The 23,036-nt window shown below is 41.2% G+C and overlaps 1 protein-coding gene across 1 annotated transcript in view; it reads left to right on the forward strand.

Moving 5' to 3' along the window:
• Positions 1-23,036, forward strand: part of elp1 (elongator acetyltransferase complex subunit 1) — a 226,919-nt gene that overhangs the window by 195,497 nt on the left and 8,386 nt on the right. The window contains exons 9-33 of the mRNA XM_079507968.1: positions 539-662; positions 866-959; positions 1,241-1,471; positions 2,119-2,292; positions 2,489-2,570; positions 3,633-3,797; positions 4,788-4,894; positions 5,192-5,295; positions 5,995-6,048; positions 6,420-6,525; positions 6,627-6,742; positions 7,316-7,389; positions 7,771-7,849; positions 11,318-11,397; positions 11,543-11,680; positions 12,395-12,480; positions 13,103-13,251; positions 13,472-13,595; positions 14,136-14,233; positions 15,076-15,277; positions 15,529-15,590; positions 15,948-16,010; positions 16,156-16,216; positions 16,971-17,084; positions 18,716-18,815. Of these exons, the coding sequence (XP_079364094.1) occupies positions 539-662; positions 866-959; positions 1,241-1,471; positions 2,119-2,292; positions 2,489-2,570; positions 3,633-3,797; positions 4,788-4,894; positions 5,192-5,295; positions 5,995-6,048; positions 6,420-6,525; positions 6,627-6,742; positions 7,316-7,389; positions 7,771-7,849; positions 11,318-11,397; positions 11,543-11,680; positions 12,395-12,480; positions 13,103-13,251; positions 13,472-13,595; positions 14,136-14,233; positions 15,076-15,277; positions 15,529-15,590; positions 15,948-16,010; positions 16,156-16,216; positions 16,971-17,084; positions 18,716-18,815 (2,787 nt within the window). The remainder of the gene's footprint in view (positions 1-538; positions 663-865; positions 960-1,240; positions 1,472-2,118; positions 2,293-2,488; positions 2,571-3,632; positions 3,798-4,787; positions 4,895-5,191; positions 5,296-5,994; positions 6,049-6,419; positions 6,526-6,626; positions 6,743-7,315; positions 7,390-7,770; positions 7,850-11,317; positions 11,398-11,542; positions 11,681-12,394; positions 12,481-13,102; positions 13,252-13,471; positions 13,596-14,135; positions 14,234-15,075; positions 15,278-15,528; positions 15,591-15,947; positions 16,011-16,155; positions 16,217-16,970; positions 17,085-18,715; positions 18,816-23,036) is intronic.

Consider the following 23,036-nt stretch of genomic DNA (forward strand, 5'->3'; position numbering starts at 1 on the left):
GAAAAGTATATCGGTGGTTCTCAAACGTTTTCATGTCAAGGACCACCAAAAATGTTCAACAGCTATTCCATTAAACTAATGGAATATATGAGCATTGATTGTACTGTATGTCTGCATGTACTCTGTTCTTAATGCTAAGCTGTCTTGACAAATTTAAGTTTAAAATAATGGTTAAAGTGGTTAAAAGCTAAGGTGACATAGATGCCTTCCATATCTTAATGGGTTAGGCTAGATTTCGGTTAGCAACATAACGTTTATTGGTTACAAATATGGGTGTGTCGTGCTGCAAACCATTGGCAATCAATGATAGCAATAACTCCGGTACACTCAAAGCCCAACTCGCTTCACAACTACAGGCATTTAAGACACTTTGCTTCAAGTCGTGCCAACAACTACCGTGGCCCTGATATAATCATGACGTACCAAGGCCTTGTGCATTATTGCATATTATAGTGTATTATATTAGTAGTATTACAGTAAGTATAACTTGTATATCTCTGGTCGTAAGCCATACTGAAACCATTTCCCTCTGTTTCAGACCTTCAGGCAGTCTGATTGCGTCCACCCAGCGACAGCCCAACAAGCACAGTGTGGTGTTTATGGAAAAGAACGGCCTTCTACATGGAGACTTCACACTGCCATTAAACAAAGACCAGGCTAAGGCACGTGGGACCGAAAAACATCACCTGTGTAGTGGTGAATGATGATGGCAATTAATATAGTAAAATTAAAATATATGACATACCTGACCAACATTACACCACTACAAACAGTCATCATTTTTCTTTTCTTTTTTCCCCTTGTAGTTGAGCATTTGTGTCGAGAATACAAATGAATGGTTGTTTGTGCTGTGTGTCTGTTTCAGGTGAAGGAGCTGTTGTGGAACAGTGATTCCACTGTTCTGGCTGTGTGGCTAGAAGACATGGCTCCAAATAAGGATTGCCAGGTCAACACATACAGTAAGTCCATGACCAGGATCTCTAATGGATACTATTGACTAAACTAATGGAATATATGAGCATTGATTGTACTGTATGTCTGCATGTACTCTGTTCTTAATGCTAAGCTGTCTTGACAAATTATCTTTCATTATATGCTATTCTACACTGTCTGCTGCTGTGTAGAATAGCATATAATGTGTGTTTTGAATGGTATTGGACTGCCGTTCTTTCGGCTTACCAATGTCGACGCATATCCCTTTATAGTCATTTTTTGTTGCACTGTCCACTTCCCTCAATAGTTCAGTTGTGGACAGTGGGAAACTACCACTGGTACCTCAAGCAGAGCATGGACTTTGGCTCAGATCCCCAAAGGGCTCCAGCGTGTGTCAGCTGGGACCCAGCGCAGCCCCTACGGCTCCATGTGGTGACTCGCGGCTGGGTCAGTCTCACGTATGACTGGGGTTGGACCACCGAGCGGAGCCCCGGGCTTGATTCCACGGACAACGGCAACGTTGCTGTGATTGATGGAGGTGAGAGGGGATCAGTTGAGAGATGTGTTACTGATACAGTGGCTAGTTTATTTCAAAGATAGACAAAGATAGATGTCATGTACAAGCTACATTTAACTTCATCCGTTTTGGCAGAATTGCACTGCTAAATGGTGTTAATGTGCCACTTGGCTCCATGGTATTTCCATCCATACTTCAACATTTTTACTGAATTCTGATAATGATAATAATTATGAACCACTGTTAGTGGTGAAAAAAATAAAATCACACCTGTGTGAAGTGAGCGGTGCAACTGTAGTGTGTGGGGGTCCCCGGGGCAACATCCAGACCCCCAGGAATGCAATTTAAGAAGAGATTTAGCTCAGAAAGAATGCCTCGTATCTCCTAATCTAGGGAGCTCTCCATGGTTTTGATCAAAAGGGCATACTTCTGTCTTCATTTCTGACTTCAACAAGCATCAAGTTTGCAATATTTACGCTTCTAGAGAGACTTTAGCGTGATCATCGCGAGGTAATGATGCAACATTATGCCTACCGTTTTTTTGGGGGAACGGAAGGCGGGGCTTTTCAGAGTAAAATCTCCCATATCTTCTGGCACTCTAGCGCCTTTATTTTGAAGAAAGTCCCGACACTGATTGTGTTAATAATGTTATATTATGTGACCTGTAGATAAGATCCTGGTGACGACGTTTCGTCAGTGCGTGGTTCCTCCTCCCATGTGTTCCTTTGAGCTCCAGCTGTCCTGCCCCGTCAACCAGGTCACCTTCCTCTGTCAACCCCAGCGGACCAATCAGTTGGCTGCATTCACAGCTGACGGTCACATCTCTGTCTATCGCCACGGAGGTAGGTTCACCAAAGGGGTGAACACCCCCCAGCCCCAGGCCCTAACTCATTTTAAACCAAAGGAATGGAGAAAACAGTATTCTCTTAAGTTTATTTTGCTATTACTTATATGGTTATTTTAAGTCCATGTTACAACTGTGGTGTTATTTAGTTTTCTTTCTGTTTGTTTGATATCGATTACTCTCCCTCTACCCAGAGTCTGCAGAACAATCTCATAAGACGACAACAGGAGGGTTCCGATTATTGTGCCACCCCCTGGTCCTACACACAACATACAGGTAACACACTTAACTTTATATTTTTTAATATGAGTGAATCAATGTCACCACTAACATAAAGCCTTGTTGAAACAAACACTTAAGGCCTACTCATACTCCAGTTTGAGGTGATACCTTATCACCGCAATGTAGTTTTCTAAAGGTTAGAAAACTACAGCATTATGTCACTCGCCACGGTGATCAGCTATCACCATGGACCCTGACACACATCTCTCTGTTTTTACTGTCCGACAAGTCTTTCACTCTGGGCTATCACCTCGTTCACTGATTGGTCTAGAAGTTTGGTGGGCGGTCCCCTTGTTTTTGCAGGCACAGGGGTTTTGCATAGACATGAGGGATGCACCGAAAGGGAAATTCTTGGCCGAATACCAAATATAGGAAACAGTTGGCTACCTGATTTATGGCAAAAGAAATGGTTATGGCAAAACTTAAAAAATAATCACTATTATGGGTCCATAAAACATTTATTCAGCTCTTTTGAATGCATTAATTGCATACACTATTCGGTGATATATTTTCTGCCTATTCGGGCCGAAACCGAATAGGCCGAAAATGCATTTTTAGCCATTTTCGGCCGAATATTTTCTGCGGACGAATATTCGGTGCATAAAGGTAGACTAGACTAGAAGACGGCTCTGGGGTGTCTGTATCTCAACGGAAGGCAACATGGAGGCAACGGGAGGCGATGGCGATGTGTGAACCTTTCCCGAGTTTTCTTGCGAAGCATAGCGGAAGCAAAACGGAAGCAAAACGGAAGAACGGATGGGGACTTTCGGTAGGCCAATCAGAGGCGCGACTCCCTCTTTCCCAGCAGCACTTGCCTTCCGAGATTCCGCTTGACTTCCTCCTCCCAACGAAAGTGCAGCGACCAATGTGGCATCTATATTTTTTAAATATCTATGGGGTTTTACATCTGAACCAGAGGGAGGCAGGGTTAATGCTTAAGGACATCACACAGTATGATGGCCTCGACTCATTATCACCGTCTTAGGTCACCTAAACTGGAGTATGCATGAGCCTTTACAGTATCTGTGTCACTGTTGTTGTATGCGTTTGCTCCAGTGTTCCAGTGACTCAGGAGGAGCCGCTGGCTTTGAGACAGCTGTTGTGGCTGAAGGAGGATGTGTTTCTCGGGCTGAGTGCTGGGCTGTTGCCTGCTACCTCCACACTGTCCCTCCTCAGCCCTGCACAGGAGGACCACGGATCCCCACACACACTCGACAGCAGGTCGGTAATGCATGCAGCATGACAAACTATGAAGTGCATGTGTGCACACTCTTCGTGTAGTAGGCTACTATTGCAGTAGGGCTCTTGCAACTCATTTTGAGAGTCGAATGTATTCAATTTCTATGAATTTATTGAAATAATCTACAAATGGCAGATGCTGAGATTGCCTTTTGAATGTCTTAACTAATACACCATTTCTCTCGGTCTGAAGAGACCTTTAACAATGAAAGAGCTCCTGTTTGAAAAGGAACGTTTAAAGAACATTTAATTACCTTTTTAAAGAACAAAATAACCTCATGCCACATTCAAGCACTCAAAATTGTTCCATTACAGTATATACCATAAGCATTTCTATCTGCCCCTGTAACATTTGATTACATGTGCAGTTCTATCAGTATGTCGTTATACCACACAAATCGTTATTTATCTACTTTTTTTGCCTTTTTTGCCACACTAGTGAAGTGTAGTTAGACAGGAAACGGGGAGAGAGAGAGATGGGGAGTGACACGCAGCAAAGGCCGTCGCGATTGGGACTCGAACCTGTGACGCGCTGTCAAGCTACATTAGAGCCTAAGCCTAAGCTAGGCCAGTGGTCTGGGCCATTTACTTATTAACTTGTCATAAGATCCAGTTATTGAATTAGCTATTCATTATATTCTGGCCTACCATGGCGTACAAAAAGAAGGCCTGAGGCGAGACATTGGTACGTATAAAGCCTATTGGTGGTTCGAGTCCCAGCTCCTCCTAGTGTCCACATTTTCTCTTTTTACTGTGTTTGAAACTACTATGTATTTGTATGCTGTCTCTCTCATGTCATGTCTTGTTATGTCAGTATTGTTTAGTGTTTAAGGTCTGGGGACTACGGCTGGAAATTAGCATCTCTGCTAAATCCAGTGTATTTACGCTACAATTGTATGTAATGTTCATTAATATGTTCTGTCCCGTCCAATAAAGTAAAGTAAAGAAGTGTCCTTGGTGTGTTGTGTCCAGGTCCCAGGTGGAGGTGGAAGGTGTTGTGATCGGCATGTCTTACAGCTCCCAGACCAGCACCGTGGCCCTGCAACTAGAAGATGGACAAACCAGGAAGCTGATCTGGGGTCAGTCCAAACTACTCATTCAGTCAATCAGTTCTTCTACTAGTGTTAGAGCTATTTTACACAAAGAGTACTACTGCATACTTATTAACGGTTTCCAGTAGACGAATGCACTTATTAATATACTGGAACAAGTAATGTACAACTGTACCTGAAACCTCAGTATTGTATGTGTCTGGATTTCACTGACCACCCAGCTTTCCTAAGCTATAAAGAAGCTATTGTTAAAGTTCAGCAGTACAACACAATTCAAACCCATCTGTATACATCTGTAAAATAAAGACTCTTGCCTGCGTCTAGATTCTCTTGAGCTCACAGTGGAGGAGTGGATGGATTCCAGTGGCTACAGGGTGAATTTCCCTGTTTCCTGTGTGCAGATGGCTCTCTGCAGCATTGGTGGTCAGGTAGGTAGGCGCACTCCACAGTTATGGCCCTTACACACAATATTTGCTCCGATATTTTTGCTGCAACCAGAGAAGGAAGAGCTAATTTGCGAAAACCCTCTGAATGAGAGTTTCCTTCGGATGAAACCTGCACACACTACTATGCTCTCCATGGCATGTACGCAACAGTTCTTTAGGGGACAGAATCTAGGTTTGGTGCGGTGAGTTGGTAACCCAATAGACCCTTATAGATCTTTATAGAGCATCATTACAGCATGGACAAATTGTTATCCAACAATAACAAAATATTGTTTTGTTTTGGATCTGAGAGGCTAAATCTCATCAAATGGTGGTCCGTGGCTCATATGCCGAATAAATAATGGGACTTGATATGAAAAAGGTTGAAAACCAGTGATGGTAAAGAATAGACACGAGGTCGGAAACGGTGCCAGCTCCTCGAGCTCACATCCGCTCCACATGTGTGCATTACATAGTACATATTCTCATTGATTAACATGGTGGGAGTTGATTGAAAGTAGATATGCTCTGTTGAATCAGTCCTGCATAATTGTGAAACGTTATATTGCCACTGTTGAAGGTTGAATTTTCATGAATGTGAATATTTTAAGAATAATACATTTGATGTCAAAACTGCTCCCTCCACATTTCTCTAGGCTCATAATGCACTTTGCTATGTCTCCATGTTTATGATGTCCACAGGAACATTTGCTGGGGCTCACAGACAGATCCCACCTATACGTTGGTGACACTGAGGTATGAATGCAATATGAACTATCTCTCAGCTTAGATTGTGAACATTTTAAAATGTTAAAAGGATGATCCATTTTGGGCGCAGTTGAATATATTATAGCAAACACAATATGGTTAATTTTAAAACAACAAATCATGAAAATGTTGATTACTGTAAAAATTTACCCATTCCAACTGCAAACTGTTAGCCTGGTAGGGGTGGTTTACCAGGCTAGCAAACTGTGGTGGCCTTGTGTTTTCTTCATCTCAAAACCTAGTGAAATTGTACTGTAAGCATAATCATAGTGGCATGGGTGGTTCACTACTATTGTAATTGTCAGCGTGCTGCTCTGGTTTTGGAACTAACTGAATAGATTGATCTGGTTCCTCCTCAGGTGGCCTCTAATGTTTCCTCCTTTGTGGTTTATGATGACTTTCTCCTGCTCACCACACACTCGCACACCTGTCGGTGCCTCCAACTGAGCATGCTCACAGTTAAAGGTATGTTACAGAGTCGCACACCGTTTTGGTGGTCACTTCATCACCTAAAAGTGGAGTATGAATAGGCCTTTTTATTATGCCAACCTTTGCCCCCCTGTTAGGGCTGCAGGAGGCGTTGAGCACAGATGGAGGACAGAATGACGAGACGGTGCGCCGGGTAGAGAGGGGCTCCAGGATCGTCACGGTGGTCCCTCAGGACACCAGGGTCATTCTACAGGTTGGTTTATAGGTTTTGGATGAATACACTATTATAGTGTATTCATCCAAATAATCATGTTGAACGTCTGTTGGCAAACCTAATATACGTTCTCATTTTCGCTATACATGTCACGAGTTAAACCAGTCAAATCGACAGTGGTGGAAAAAGTACTCACATTTTTTACTTGAGTAAAAGTATCAATACTGCAATATAGAACTACTCTGTTACAAGTAAAAGTCCAGAATTCAAAATGTACTTGAGTAAAAGTACAAAAATATTGGCATCAAAATGTACTTAAAGTACTAAAAGTAACATTATGCAGGATGTGCCATTTATAGTTTTCAAATGCATTTAAACATCTTTTGAAAATGGCTGGTGTGTGTGTGTGTGTGTGTGTGTGTGTGTGTGTGTGTGTGTGTGTGTGTGTGTGTGTGTGTGTGTGTGTGTGTGTGTGTGTGTGTGTGTGTGTGTGTGTGTGTGTGTGTGTGTGTGTGTGTGTGTGTGTGTGTGTGTGTGTGTGTGTGTGTGTGTGTGTGTGTGTGTGTGTGTGTGTGTGTGTGTGTGTGTGTGTGTGTGTGTGTGTGTGTGAAGATGCCACGTGGTAACTTGGAGACCGTTCACCATCGAGCGCTGGTACTGGCTCAACTGAGGAAGTGGCTGGACAGGTGAGCTACAGCTCTACAGTATGATGTGGATAATGGACAGTGTAGCTCAATCTATAGAGCACAGGATTCATTTACTGACTTCAAGTGGTAGGGATTAGGGGTTTGAAAGGGCAAGACCGCTGTGGTAGAGGTTTGTCCACCTTTGGAGTTGGTCTTTAATCAGAATCGCCACAGTAAAATATGCATTCGTGATACATGGGAAGACACTTTTGATAACTGTCACCAATTATTTTCTCTAATCTGAATTTAAAGCTGACATACGAGGCACTAATCAGTATGGCAAAACACGTTTGATAACTGTCACCAATTATTTTCTCTAATCTATTCTGAATTTAAAACCGACAAGGCACTAGTCACATTCATATATCTTGTCTCTGTCAGCTTGAGGTTCCGTGAAGCTTTCGAGTGTATGAAGAAGCTGAGGATAAATCTGAACTTCATATACGACTACAACCCCCAGGTAGGCTTCCTCTATTCTTGGGTTTATATGATTGACGCCGACACGTGGCCACTCGGTTAATTCTTTACAGTTAATGTTCTGGGTAATGGGCAGCAGTGCGAGTAGCTGTCTGGGAACCAGAAGGTTCTGGGTTTGTCTCCTCCTGGCTTGTGTCCTTGAGTGAGACACTGAACCCCAACTGCTCCCTGAGCTCAAAAAACAAAACAAAAAAACAGTTGACCAAACAGTTAGGATGGGTTAACTTTACCGTAGAGGACAAAATCCCAGGTATGTGCAAATACTGTATACTTTGCCTAACACGCCTAAAGGGACACAATTATTATTACATTGTGTTTTTGCCACAGAGTCTATTTCCATGGCTGTTATGTATTTTCAACATGGGAAACACAGGTTTGAGGGGTGACATTGGCACATCATGCCTCAAGGAAGAAGGTACCTCTTATTCTTTAACCCATTTAGACCTGATGTCGAAATAAAAAAAAACTTTCGCTCTGAAAGAATAATAGCAGATCTACAAGCTCGTAGCGCGCCACTCGGTGGCACGCTATGAGCTTGTAGATCTGCTATTTTTCAATAGCTAAAGTATAACCGCCCAGAATGGGTTAAATGCATTGGACGTGTATACACGTCTTTAGAATCAAAACCACGGGGTGCTAAGGACGTGTATAGGCGTCTTTAGGTCTTTTTTTATTTATTTTTGGTTGGCCTCTCCTTCTGCAGTGTACTCCTTGCAGTTTCGCGCATGCGCACTTGCATGTACAGTTTCCTGCAAATGTTGGTTTTACATCCTGTCCTAGTCAGGGAGAGAAGAGGCTGTATGTACAAGGTGTGTGCTACAGTCTGTTATAGCCAGGGGCTATGTGTGTACTGTACTCTACTCCACTGTAGCTTAAAGATTATGTTTTAGCCAGAAGGCCTATACCTGTACTGTACGTACTGTATGTGCTGCACAGTACCAACTGAATAAGACTGCAGACTGCCTCTGGCCAGTTTACAACACTAGCTGTGATGTGAACTTTCACAGATTTCGAAACATTTTTATTGCAATAACGAATTTTGTCTTTTCTATTTGAGAGATTGCAGAGGTTTGATAGTGTTCATGTTTATCGGCAGCAGAACTGTGTGTCAAAGCTGCTGGCTTTGACACACAGGAGCATCACACCCACGGTGACAGACGGTTTCAGCTCATAATACTTGGTAATACGTGGTAACAGAAGATTTAGTTAGCACCGGCATGGAACTTTGCTGGCAAGTTGTCAGCCCTCAAACTAGACTTTAAGTTTCTTTTGTTATTATTGTTTTTCTCGTGTAGTTCTATACTACGGAGTCTACGGTATATGTAATCCATCATATAAACAGATATAAAAAAGGTGTGTAATTTGATTTCCGTCAAAATATATTTCAGTTAAATACATACAACAAATCTTCACACGTTTATTTCAGCCTGGAAACCAGACTAATCTCCCAGTGAAAATAGGGGGGGGAAAAAGCCCTCGGCAGATTTGTCTGGCCCCGCTTAGTTGTGATTAGAGTTAGCTGCCCCTGAACTTGTGGGGCACCAGTATATCGGTCGGGTTTGTCAACAGAGGTATTTTCTTTAATGCAGTACGCCCCTTGGAAATGCATGTTCCACACAGAGATTCCAGACTAATGTCAGTGATCATATTAGCCTGGTGAATGCTGAATGTGATGCCATATATTTGTCTTTATATCATTCACCTAAAAGTCACGTATTTTCCGGAAGTGCGTTATCTGTCTATGGGACCCCGCAACTGCTGGCGATAGCAAGCCAACAGGCCTGCTAGTGGGCGGAGGAACGTCGCCCAAAAACATGAAAATATTTTATCTTTGGACGACATCGTCCGGCGATAGCCAATCAAATAAATGTGTTGCTTTGTTTACCCTCCATACCACCTATACAAGGACATGGATAATGACAGCAGGAAGCCAGGAACGCCCACTAGGAGATTTGCATCGCCCAGAGTCGCTGTTGTTCTCCCACTGTTAAAACACACTTCCTGGTTAAATAAAAGCCACGGTCAAGCGAAAAACAAAAAGATTCTGGTAACCTGGAATGTACAATCATGTCAAGACGGTGGTGTACTCGTTTGTGTCTTTTTTTTGTCTGTGTAATGTAATGTCCATGTTGTGGTATTTGTTGTTTTTCTATGTTGTGTTCAAAAAATAGATTGGGTGGTTCTATATGCATTGTATTGCGATCAAACAGATGTGGAATTTCAGAGCCTCAATAAAAATACATAAAACAAATACAAATAAAAGCCACGGCCAGAGCTGAAATTGGTAAAAAGATAAGTCTTAAAAAGACAAAAGAGTGGCCGCACACACTGATAGCCAAAGTGCCGATTATTTATAAGGACGCAGAGTAGGAACCAACGTTTCGGCAGATGCCTTCTTCAGGGTATCGAGCTGAAATTGGTGCATAAAGATGAAGTCACGTTTTCCTCGTTTTTTGTTTCAAAGAAAAAAGATGGCAGGACGTGAAACGTTATTGCCTGGAGAGTTATTTCTCACCTTGAGCTCTAGCTATTCAAATGCAGTGTTTTCTTATACTAAAATAATAGTGAGAGCAGCTGCTTATGTTTAAAAGATTCAGACAGATGAAGGCATACTTTGGTATGTGTTGAACTACATTTAAAAAGTTACAATGTACATGTAGGTGGAGTAAATCCACCATTATTCATTTGTTGGGTAATTGACTAAATACAGTAAATAGCCTACATATCAAATCAGTCTTAATTGATTTTTTAGATGTATTTTGAACTGATACTGTGAGAAAATCTGTCATTTCTGTGCCAAATCGTTTTTCTCAAAAGTTCCATTTTCTGAAACATGTTTCTATAAGCTGTATATCCATCATATTTAGCTCTGATCCTCTACTTAAAAACAAAAATGCCAAAATGTTCTATGACTATGTACTTGCTGCATTTGGTCACATATGCTGATACAATCAGCTGTAACAAGTTGATCTATCCCCTGTAACCTAACCAATACATTTTGATCTTCTGCATCTTATCTTACTGTTCTTGGTAAACTAGCCTGACGCGCAGCCTGACTTTTCATTTAGTTTCACTACATTATTGTGTCTGAAAGCTCTCTCAGTGCAGCCGTTTTCTCAATTGGGGCCGTGGCCAAAGTGGGAGTCTTTGGCGATTGGTTCATACTGGATCATCCCCATCCCCATTGGACGATTCGATTTTCAACCGAGACACCCCTACCTTCGACAGCACCACCAGACCCTGAATAGCTTCTCCAGAATATATTTTTAATGGCCGTGGCTAGCGATTCAAGGACTGAAGCCAGGCTAGAATGCAACTGCTCGTTGACCGGCTGTATTCTGAAATGTTGACCTTAGATTCTGTCGTGTAATTCAGAAAGCTGATGTGGTGTCAGTTCTTAACGTGCTGACAAACTGTCGGGATCCATGACTCGGTCTGCTTCTTTCTACAGGTGTTTCTTGATAACGTGGAGACCTTTCTCACACAGCTGAACTCCATCAACCACATCAACCTGTTCCTCACCGAGCTCAGGTAAGATCACAGGGTCTGAGAACTGTTCTTTAGGATTTGATTCACTTCAGCTGGAGGAGAAAGAACCACAAAGTCTGACCACTGTGTGCCTCAATGGCAATTATATTCATTGCGTATTATTATTATTATTATTATTCTACCACAGGGATGAAGACACGACCACAACCATGTACCCCTGCCCTCAGAACAGTTTGATCCAGCCTCCAGTAACCGCAGGGCGGAAGAAAATTGATGTAGTGTGTGATGCCTTACGTAATTCTATGCAATCGTTGGATCCACACAAGTGAGTAATGCTTCGTTCATTGTCATTGAGGTCCTAGATATACATATTTAGAATATCAATGAATATTTTATTCTAATCAGATTGACAGTTATTATTGGTCTCCCAATTGTGAGAAACGAAATGCAAAGCTGAAATGGAAAAGGTACTGTGCTCTTAATTAAGGTATGAAGGCAATAATAATTAATGTACCTTTATTGAAAGGATAAACCTCTTGAGATGCATCATCTCATCTTGTTTTCGAGGGGGTCCTTGGATATAGGAGACTAATGATTAGATGGACTCTAATCCAGGCATGCAAAGGGGTTCAATCTGGCCTGCGGGCTCATTTGGGGGAAAATAAAGTTAACTAAAATATATATGTATGTATGTTAGTTAGTTAGTTAGCACCAATTTCAGCCAGTTATAGCATCTTCCTCCTGTGTGTCAGTGCTGCACTTGTCGGCTAAAAGACAATGTCAACTTATTTACTGCCTTTTCTATTGCAGTTTATGTGACTACTGTAGCTCAATTATGAATAATTCTGTGTGGTGTTGATCTTGAGTTCTTATATAGTCTTTGAGCTTTGCCTGATATTTCATTTCCATTTCAAGGAATTGGAGATTATATTGCCAAGAAACGAGAAGGAAGCAACCTGCTCTATGGGCTGGTCTTTCAATTACCTTAAACTTCATTCACCATCTCTGTTTTAATAACGGTTTTTTCCCGCCCCCTCAGGTACTGTCTCTCTATACTGACATCACACGTAAAGAAAACCATTCCTGAGTTGGAGATTGCTCTGCAGAAAGTCCATGAGCTTCGAGGTAATATGAACACAAGACATTTGATAGAAGTCACAGGATATGGTTCTACTTGAAGCCTAGCATTCCTATTCTGGGGGTAGCTTTTGCAGAACATTGCTGATCTACAAGCTCACAACTCCTCGCAACGTGATGTATTGTGAGCATGCAGATATGCTATTTATGGCTAAGAGATTGGGTTAAAGGGGATAAACAGACTGCACCGAGTACAGAGCTGACCCCTGTCAACTAAGTACTAGTTAACCAAGTGTAGATCGGTTTAAGCAGTTAAATCTCAGCTGAACTTATGGTTTGATAATTCAAAATTGAAATGATTATATTTGTGTACTGGTATAAATTCAATATAAAATCAGGTTTAACATTTTTAATGGTCTCACTGACTTCAGTGTATTGTATTCTTTCTCTTCATTGTGTGTGTGTGTGTGTGTGTGTGTGTGTGTGTGTGTGTGTGTGTGTGTGTGTGTGTGTGTGTGTGTGTGTGTGTGTGTGTGTGTGTGTGTGTGTGTGTGTGTGTGTGTGTGTGTGTGTGTGTGTGTGTGTGTGTGTGTGTGTGTGTGTGTGTGTGTGTGTGTGTGTGTGTGTGTGTGTGTGTGTGTGTGTGTGTGTGTGTGTGTGTGTCTTCCAGTGAATCCCCCTGGTGCTGCTGGTACTGTGACTGCTGAAGAGGCTCTGAAGTACTTGCTGTTTCTTGTCAATGTCAATGACCTGTATGAACACTCTTTGGGCACCTATGACTTTGACCTGGTCCTCATGGTGGTTGAGAAGTCCCAGAAAGTAAGAAAATAAATCACATTTATTCATCATAATTATTTGCTGTCGACAGATTGTAAGACAATGAATTTATAACATCATTTTGTATGCATGTTGAATTTTTAAATGCTAACAACATTTAGTGATTTTATACAATTAAGAGCCAAAGATTTTAACAAGATGGGCTGCTAAATCTTATTGGGTTGCCTCTTCTAATTCTTGTTTGTTTTTTCAAACATGAAAGGACCCCAAAGAATACCTCCCTTTCCTCAACATGCTCAATACTCTGGAGACAAACTACCAGAGGTACACCATCGACAAACACCTAAAGAGATACAAAAAGGCATTACACCACCTCAGCAAGTGTGGTAAGTATACACAGAGTCACACTACTGGGTTGTGTTAAGAATGATCAATTCGATCGATCGGTTGCGGAGTATTTTGTGCTCAAAACGAGACAATAATGCATATTGTTGCTGCAGGGCAGGAACCTTGTATCTCTATATTCCCTATTTTATACTTCATCATATTACAGTGTCATGCAAAAGTAAATAAACAATCACACCCGTGTGAACTGAGTGGTGTAAGGTCTTATATAGACTGATCAGCTGTGGTCTGACGTAATGTCTGACGTAATGAAATCACACCCGTGTGAACTGGGTGACCATAGCAACCATGCTCATTTTTTGGTACGAACAGACAGACAGACAAACTAACAAAGCCAGTTGTAGGAGTGGTTTACACCACTCGAAAATAGGCTATAAGCTCACAACCAGTGTTGGGAAAGTGGCTCGCAAGATGTGGACAAGTAACACTTTTAACGCAGTAATACATACAATGGATCCTGTCTTCACTGTCCTTGCACAATTTGAGTCCTAAAAAAAGATGTGTTTCTGTCTGGCACGCAGGAGAAGAACACTTCACTGAGGCTCTGAACCTAGTGAAGGAACAGAAGTTGTACAGTGAAGCAATGAGACTCTACCCAGTAGACAGCCCACAGTACAAGGTAACTGAGACTCTACCCAGTAGACAGTCCACATTACAAGGTAACTGAGACTCTACCCAGTAGACAGCCCACAGTACAAGGTAACTGAGACTCTACCCAGTAGACAGTCCACAGTACAAGGTAACTGAGACTCTACCCAGTAGACAGTCCACAGTACAAGGTAACTGAGACTCTACCCAGTAGACAGTCCACAGTACAAGGTAACTGAGACTCTACCCAGTAGACAGCCCACAGTACAAGGTAACTGAGACTCTACCCAGTAGACAGCCCACAGTACAAGGTAACTGAGACTCTACCCAATAGACAGCCCACAGTACAAGGTATACAGCATCCAGTGGCTTTTACCGCACTCTGGTAATGGTTGCACCTTAATAGGAGCAATGACCAATTCTTGGTTTGTATTTGGTCATATCCAAACATGAGCCGCACCTATGTATGTAGCCTACACATACTTATTTCCATATTGTCTTATGACAATTAAATTAACTCCCCAAAGCAGCATTTACCTGCATTTGCCTCATAACTGATAGTGCTGTAATTGCAGAATATTTTCTGTGCACACATGCAAGGAATTTGACATGGCACATTACATGATGGGACATTAACCAACAAAAGTATTAAAAACTTGGTTGAAAAATGGTTGAAAGTTCGATTAGTAGTAATACATTAAGATATATACTTTTTTTGTCTGCATAACTTTAGTATACATTGGTAGTAAATTCCAGTTCCAGAGAATATTGCACTTCAGTGCTACAGTATACATGTACAGGTATTTCTGACCTTATACCTGGCTGGGACCCTGACTTTTACCCTGTCTGAACACCCCTCTCTCTCTCTGCCAGGCTCTGAGCTGTGCCTACGCTGAGCACTTGGTGGACCAGCAGCAGGCTGAGATGGCGGGCCTGTTGCTGTGGCGTTGCGGTGAGCCGGCCCGTGCCCTGCAGGCCTTCGTGGGCGCTAGCAGCTGGAGACACGCCCTCTGTGTGGCCCAACAGATCCCCCTGCCCCCCGCACAGCTGGCTCTGTTGGCCAGAGACCTGGCAGGTACGGTAGAACTCTCACCTCAGCCTGTCACTATCATTACACAATCGGCTAATTATTTGAGATAATCGTAATTGTTGTCAGTCACCATACTGTACTGTGCACTATCCAATATACGCAGAAAAGCACAATTATATCTTGTGTAACTGCACACATCACATTATTATTAGGGCATGCCTGCTGGTGGACAAGCAGCTTTCTAGTTGCAGATGTACTACTGTCTGTAAATCATCTCTTGTTTCTTTCTGTTGTAGAGAAGCTGATTGAACAGCGACGGTGCTCTGAGGCAGCGGTGCTGTTGGACCAGTATGCCAAGGTAGCACGTCATGATGACCCAATGCCTTTATGGAACATCTCAATATGTTCTGCTCTTCTTGGCCACAGTGTTGTCCTGTCCTGTGGAAAGTGTCAGTGTTATGCAGTTGTTACCGTTTTTTTGTATGAACTCGTAAATCTGTCGAGCAGCTGGGGGCGCTGGGGGCCAAGCGGTTAAGGCTCGTACCACAATAGGCTGTGATGGCAGAGCCCCGCCGGCGGATGTTCTGCATGTCACTTCCCGACTATCCCTGTTTCCTATTTCTCTTCACTTTACGTCATTGTAAAGATATCTTGCCAAAAAAAGGAATTTGTTGAGCAGCTGACATAACCGTGTGAGGATGTGTTTCTGTTTCAGGACTGTGAAGAAGCCATCTCGGCTTTGATCAAAGGTGCACTTTGGGATGAGGCGCTCCGCCTGGTAAGTTATCAAACTAGCCACCAACTTTTTTCTTTCTTTTCTTTTTTTTTTTGTTTAACCTTTTAACGGTTTTACCTTTTAAAAATGTCTGTTTCCTTTGTAAGTTACAGTACACTTTACACACTGTACACTTTATCTGTTCCAGGCCTATATGCACAACAGACAAGACATCATTGAAACAGACCTGAAGCCAGCTCTTCTAGAAGGTAAGGCTGCTCATGTGATAGCCTGGATAATAGAATTGTATAGAATAGAACAAGACGAGAATAATTTCCCATTTCATTGACACCAACTATAAGGATGGGATCATATGGTTAGCATTGTAAGAAGATAATATTATAAATATGGTAGTACATAACATAATACAATAACGATGTTTGTTATATGGTTGGTGTAGTTTTGGACATTTCATGTGAATGTCAAAACTATAGAAAAGCATCTTCAAACATAAAACAACTTTAACCCTGGTGCACCTGTTTTGGAAATGTCATTATAAGCAGAAATTGTCGAGAATTGTCTGAATTTGTTCTCCCATGTGATCCCAGTCTAATTGTATTAGACTAGGGCAGTGGTTCCCAAACCTTTTAGCCCGTGACCCAACAGAGACAATAGACTTTGCTCGGGACCCAAACTAGTGAAAATACACGACCTACAAGCTCACAACGCATTGCTTCGTGCCGCGTTGAGAGCTTGTAGATCAGCTATTTACACTACTTTTTTTTTAAATTTATTTTTTGGTTTTTTGGGAATGTTTTTTGAAAATGTTTTGAAATAATAATAATTAAAAACAAAAGAAAGGGACCCATACAAATGTGTCCACGGCCCACAAATGGGTCCCGACCCAGTGTTTGGGAACCACTTGACTAGGGCATGCTACAGCTAATTGCTCATTCAAGCCTGATGGCTACAATACAAAACGGTACGTACGAGAGAGGTTAATATGATGTCATCTTTTCTTAGCCTTCAGTACTCAGATGTCCTTCATGGAAGGTCAGAGGGCGACGTTCACACGTCATAAAACCCGCCTGGCTGTTGTACGAGAGCTGAAGGAGAAGGCCAGACTGGAGCTGCTGGGTAAAAAATAACATTCAACTTATTTGATCAGGTGCTTTCTATAAAATATAAATTAAACAAGAATGCACTCAGTCTAGTGCAGAATTCCGCGAATGCCTAAAAGTCTGCCCGGTTTCCTCATTTGAATGTTTCACCTCACGGTAGCGCTAGAATAAGGGTCGGAGGGGTCACCAAAAATCAATAGATTTCCTCCTCTTGCGAGCATGAACGTGCACGGCAAATTGTGTCTTTATGACTAAAGGGGTCAAGAGAAACGCTCATTTGAAAATTGAATGTTTGGCCTGATATTGTTACTAGAGCGAAAGGTCAGAGGGTCACCAAAATCAATTGGTTCCTTCCTCTTTGGAGCATGAATGTACACAGTAAATTTCATGTCAATCTGCCCATTACTATTCAAGATATGTTGGTAACAGACCAAAAACATATTTTATCAAACAAGCGAAAATATGACCTCCTTGGTGGAGTTAACAAAAGACAAACAAACAACGAATAAGAGCAGTGCCCTGCTCTAGTAGTTTTGCACTTGATTCTAGCTTATAGTAGCAGTGTAAGTTAGATGAAAATGTCAATATAATAATTATATAATGTACAATAATATAATACAATTAAAAAACATGAATTGTATTTGATAGGGATGAGGCAATACATACTTATACATAGTTCCAATACAGAGCATGAAACTGATGTGATGCAGAATGTTTATAGCTATAGCACATTCTCAGCTTTCAACACATTGTTAGTAGTTTAGTTAGTTAGTAAATTACAACACATTGCAATTAAAATATACAACTTTCATCATTATCGTAAAACCACAATACACTATAGATATAGAAGTACATTAAAATACACATCACAACAATATAAAAAATTAGCACTTAAGATTTGTTGTGAAAGATTTTACTGGAATTGTATTGTGGTTAACTTTGTAATGTGTTCGAGTTGACAGCCCTTTATGGAGAAAGCTGATTGCACATAAGTACAATCAGCTTTCTCCAAATAGGCCTGATTAAAATACATGATGAAAATTGCCAAAACAATGTATATGAGTGTGAGTGCCCAGCAGTTATGAAGTTATAATAATAGAATACTATAAGTCATTATAAGATGCTGTATAATATGTTGTGATTAGTGTTATGAAGCATTATTAAAATGTATACATTTACAGTGTTATAATGCATTATAATTATGTTCATAATGTATTATTGACATGGGCTATGATAGAAAGTGTAACCAAGCTCCCAAAACGAAGTAAATGGTACTATAATATTATGAAAGATGAGAGCATTTCATAGTTCATAACCTCGGCTGCTTCTGTGGCTACGCTGCTCTCTCTAGTTTGAAGATATGACTCGGCCCAGGCGGTGGCGTAACCGTCTGGGCACCCGACTGGTAATCCAGTCGCAGTGTGCCGCGGGTTCGACTCCCGAGCCCGACACGGCCTTTACTGCATGTCTTCCCCCATCTCTCTCCCGTTTCCTGTCAGCCTACTGTCTGTCCCTTCAAAAAACCAATAAAAGGCGTAAGCCGCAAAAAAATATCTTTAAAAAAAAAAAAAAGATATGACTCAAACCAATCAACTGCTTGTTTAGAAAAATGTACTAAGCAACATGCCTTCCTCTCCCCATCCTCAGACGAGGACGGTGCAGACTGCCCTGACGCAGAGCTGTTTTCTGAAGCCAGCAGTGTGATGACGGGCTCCAAGTACTCCCACAGCAACTCCCGTATCTCCTCGTGAGCCTCTCTCTTTTTATCACTAACAGAGATGCATGCATACACACACACACACACACACACACACACACACACACACACACACACACACACACACACACACACACACACACACACAGTACTGTGTAAAGATGGACTGGCTCCAGCCCCTGAATCGCTAACCATGGCCATTAAAAAAAGATGTAAAATGAAACGAAATGAAAATTCAGGCTGAGTGTCAGGCTAGTGTAAAGATGCAGAGGTGATGAATATTTATATTGCGTGAAAATAAGCAAAACAAGAAGTCGGGTGTCTTTGAGATTGACAGCAGTCACAGTGGCCCTGTGGACTGCCTCCAGGCAAAACACTGCATATGTGCAATACCGAGGTTTTCTATGCGAGATCATGATTTGTATGCGAGATCATGATTCAAGATGGATCTTCCAAATGTTTATTTCACAGATGTTTCCTTGCAGTTAAATGATAACATTTGATGTAACATTAAGCTTAATTTGTACTGCATTGCGCAACAGTGTTGCTTGCTTCACAAAAATAACAGATATACAAGGTATCAACACGTTGCATTGCGACCAAATGATAGCTTGTAGGTCTGTATCAGACGATAGTGATACAGTATATGGATTACAGTAAGTTGCATGACTCCTGATAAGCGTCTGTTTGCTTCAACGTTTACATATACGCAGTGCTTGTTGTAACTAAAGGAGTAAGCATAAAGTTAATTGACCTGAACACCATTCTGTACCGCAAGTCGGATTCCCAGAACTACTGAGAGAGTACGGAACCCCATAGAAACATCATACATCTTTTTTCCCCCGGACAATTTAGAATATGTTTCAGTGTGTTCGGTGATAACAAGAAGAATGCATATGTAGTAGTTGTATATATTTAATCCTGTAGATTTTATATCAGTGGAATTCATAATTATGAATTAATTATTCAAAAATCTGAATTATAAGTTTTCAAAATTAAGAGTCAAATCAATCTGAATTTTAGAAGGGGCACCAGTTAAATGAGCTTAGGAATAAGCACAAGATTAATTTGTATTTAACCCTTAAGTTTAAACCACTAATAAAATAATTAAAAAGATTATAAAATAATCAATTATTATTTTATCTCAATAAATCTATGGAATCTGAAGGTAAGAGATCTTTTTCCATTACATAGCCTTTTTACTTTGCATGTGTCAAAAACCAGTAAGTTCAACTCTTGAGCAAATAATAGACTTGTTTAAAAATATGAATCAATTTATTTCCATACCTAAGCTATATACAAACTTAGTAGAATGGATCACAATAATCAAACGAATTCTTAAACAAGGGTTAATGCAGGTTCAAATAGAATTTAAGAAACAAATCAAATGATAATGAAATTATCTGATATAGATAATGTTCTTTGCCATGAACTTAGGAACTTGATGTAAATGCATCACTTTCCTGAGTGTTGGTTTGTTGAGAGCTTTGAGAGAGAGGCAGACTGGGGTCGTCTGTCTTCTGAGGGAGAGAGGTTGTGTGGCAGGCGGCAGGGGTTTGGATCGTCTGGGTAAATAACCCCTGAGCCTCTCGTTGTAGTGCCTTGGATTGCCTGGGATCGTCTGGGATGCTCAGGTCAGAGCGTCGGGGTTGGTCTGTGTAGCGATGTGGCCAAGACCCTCTCATCAGACATCCTTCTTTCTGGTTCCTTCTGGTTCCTCTCCTCTCCCTCCATCAGGGTCCTGGATCCTCTGGAATTCCTCCGGATCCTAACCGTTCCTAACCCTATCCTAACTGGGCTTCATCTGCCTCCTCATTATATAGCTCTCTTCGTTGTGCAATGCATGGCTCAGTTACCATATGTCACTCTCATTGCAAGATGGAGACATTGAGATGTCTTGTGACGCGAAGTCCTTTCAAGTTGCATTCCCAGAAGTTGTCAACATGTTGTTGTGAGGCAAACGTCTTTTTGAAGTTCATTTTGGGAAAAGGTGTACGCATGCACTTATCATGGCTTTAGATTCCACATAACACACAATCTGCAATAATTACATTTATTGTACAGTGAATGTCATATTTCCAATCAATGATCAAGGAATTGTGAATGAATGCTTTTATGACTGGAACGAGTGAGTGGAACATTCAAACATTATGACATATCCAAAGTCAGGCTGTGATCTGTGGCGATGACACTTAATCCAACTGAATGGAATCAAGTCTTTATGGTACAAGGGTATCCCATGGGACTGAGTCTCTGAGTCTGTAGGGAAACAAGTCAATAGAATGTATATTTCCAATGAAGGCCAATCCTCTGGAATTGGACAGTTCTCAGTGTCTCAAGAGTGTGTACATTTGTGCACACAATTCTGCTACCATGGGCAGTTTTTGATCAGACAGTCAGTCTGATCTGGTCAGCATGGTTATGCTGACCATTCTTGAGGGTCAATAGGTCAGAAGACTCCTCTGCAGGCTATAACTGTCCGGCTCCTCCACTTACATGCACCGGGTGCATGTGACGTCAGTATGGGAGAGAGAGATCACTTTATAGCTGGGTATGATAGCTCAATATTGTGCTTTTATACCCCTCGTCTACTACAAATCCCCCATTTCACAATCAAAAGGTCAAAGGTTACTGATGATATTTTGATTATGAAAAGAAGTAGTTGATAAAAGCACAATCAATGAACTCAGGGAAGCAATAGATCATGTTAGCAAATTCATGGCATAAGAACATATCTCTATGCTACGCCTATAGTTTGCTAATGCTACTGATCCATAATTTAATTTCATTAATGAAAACTTCCTGAGATTATAAGTAGACTTTTATTAAAAGGGATAAAACAGCATGCAGTATATTATGAACAATACTGGGGTTTCATTCTGAGTGTTGTTCTACCCTATAAGGAAATGGGGATTTCCTATTTTCACAGTAGTTGGAGTATAGGGGGACTACACTAAGTTTGAATAAAAGAAAGGAAAGAAAATAAAGAAAAGAAGGGAAGGAATTATGTTGACTGGTTGGGTCAAAGCTGAGAATTCTTCCCAAAACTTCTATAGGGAGGGGACTAAGGATGTCACCTCATTCCTTGGGGTTCCTACACAAAAAGGGGCACCTGGTATACATGCAGCATGCAGGTCGGTGGCTATTTCAGTACTTGAGACCTATGGGGCATAGTGTAGGAGGTAATAGTTTAATATTGAGTGTAATATTGACTGGTTGATCAGTTTCCACCCTGTAGGCTACTAGCTTATTAACCAGTGAACGATTAAGGTCCCTATGAAGTTGACTATTTTGGGCGATAGGTAGATATCTTGAGAGCCAATAGCAACTAAAAAAAAATTGACATCCCCCAATGGCAGATGTCTCGACACGCGGTCTGTAAAACAGAGTTACAGAAAAACAAAGTTAACTCCGTTCAGTTTGCATTAATTCTAGTGACAGAGTAACAACGCGGTATTTGGGAGTACTATGTTACTTTAGCTTGATTAGTGCTAGTCTAAGGACTCATTTTAACAAAATAAAGCAGCATATCTCCTGTGAAGGAGATTCACAAAAGTATATGCAAAGACCCCCCAATTTAAGAGTTATTGGAATGCATGTCATAATATGCCAGCAGCTGTTCTGGTATATCATGAGGACATAGGGAGCCCAGACGCATAATAGTTTGCTGGTTTATATAAGTTAAAATGTTTTGTCAGTGAATCAATTTGACAGGGTAAAAATACCATAGTTTATAATCCCAAGTATTGATTAGCATAATAAAACAGGTTTTAGTTTTATTCTATTGGTTACTTTTTATTTATGAACTATCACTAGTAATTTAGCATGAGAGGATAGACTTCATTCAAGCATCAGACTTTAGTCGCCAGTTCACGGATCTTTCCGCAGGGGTACAGTTGGGCCTATGTTTATCGGAATTTAGAAAAGCATTATTTTTCCGTCTTGATTGGACAGGTGAGCTCACAACTGCAGGGTCACTGGGACCTCCCTGTGGGTGAGACTGGTTGGTATACTTTTCCCAAGCCATCTCAATAAGATCATTATTATAAATTCGGTCAGCGACCGTTCTTAATTCACTGCTGGACATATTCTTGTCCGTGTTGTCTCGGACACTAGGTCTGATGCTTGTATCAAGTTGATTGAGAAAGAATGATTTAAATGATTGATCTTCTTCCATTTGAATAGTGTTCTGGCCAGAGAACCACGCTTTTCGCAAACGACTAAAGAAAGTGCTAGGACGTTCACCTTTCT

This window comes from Electrona antarctica (genome assembly GCF_951216825.1).
Source record: "Electrona antarctica genome assembly, chromosome: 1".
In the NCBI taxonomy this organism is placed as follows: domain Eukaryota; kingdom Metazoa; phylum Chordata; class Actinopteri; order Myctophiformes; family Myctophidae; genus Electrona; species Electrona antarctica.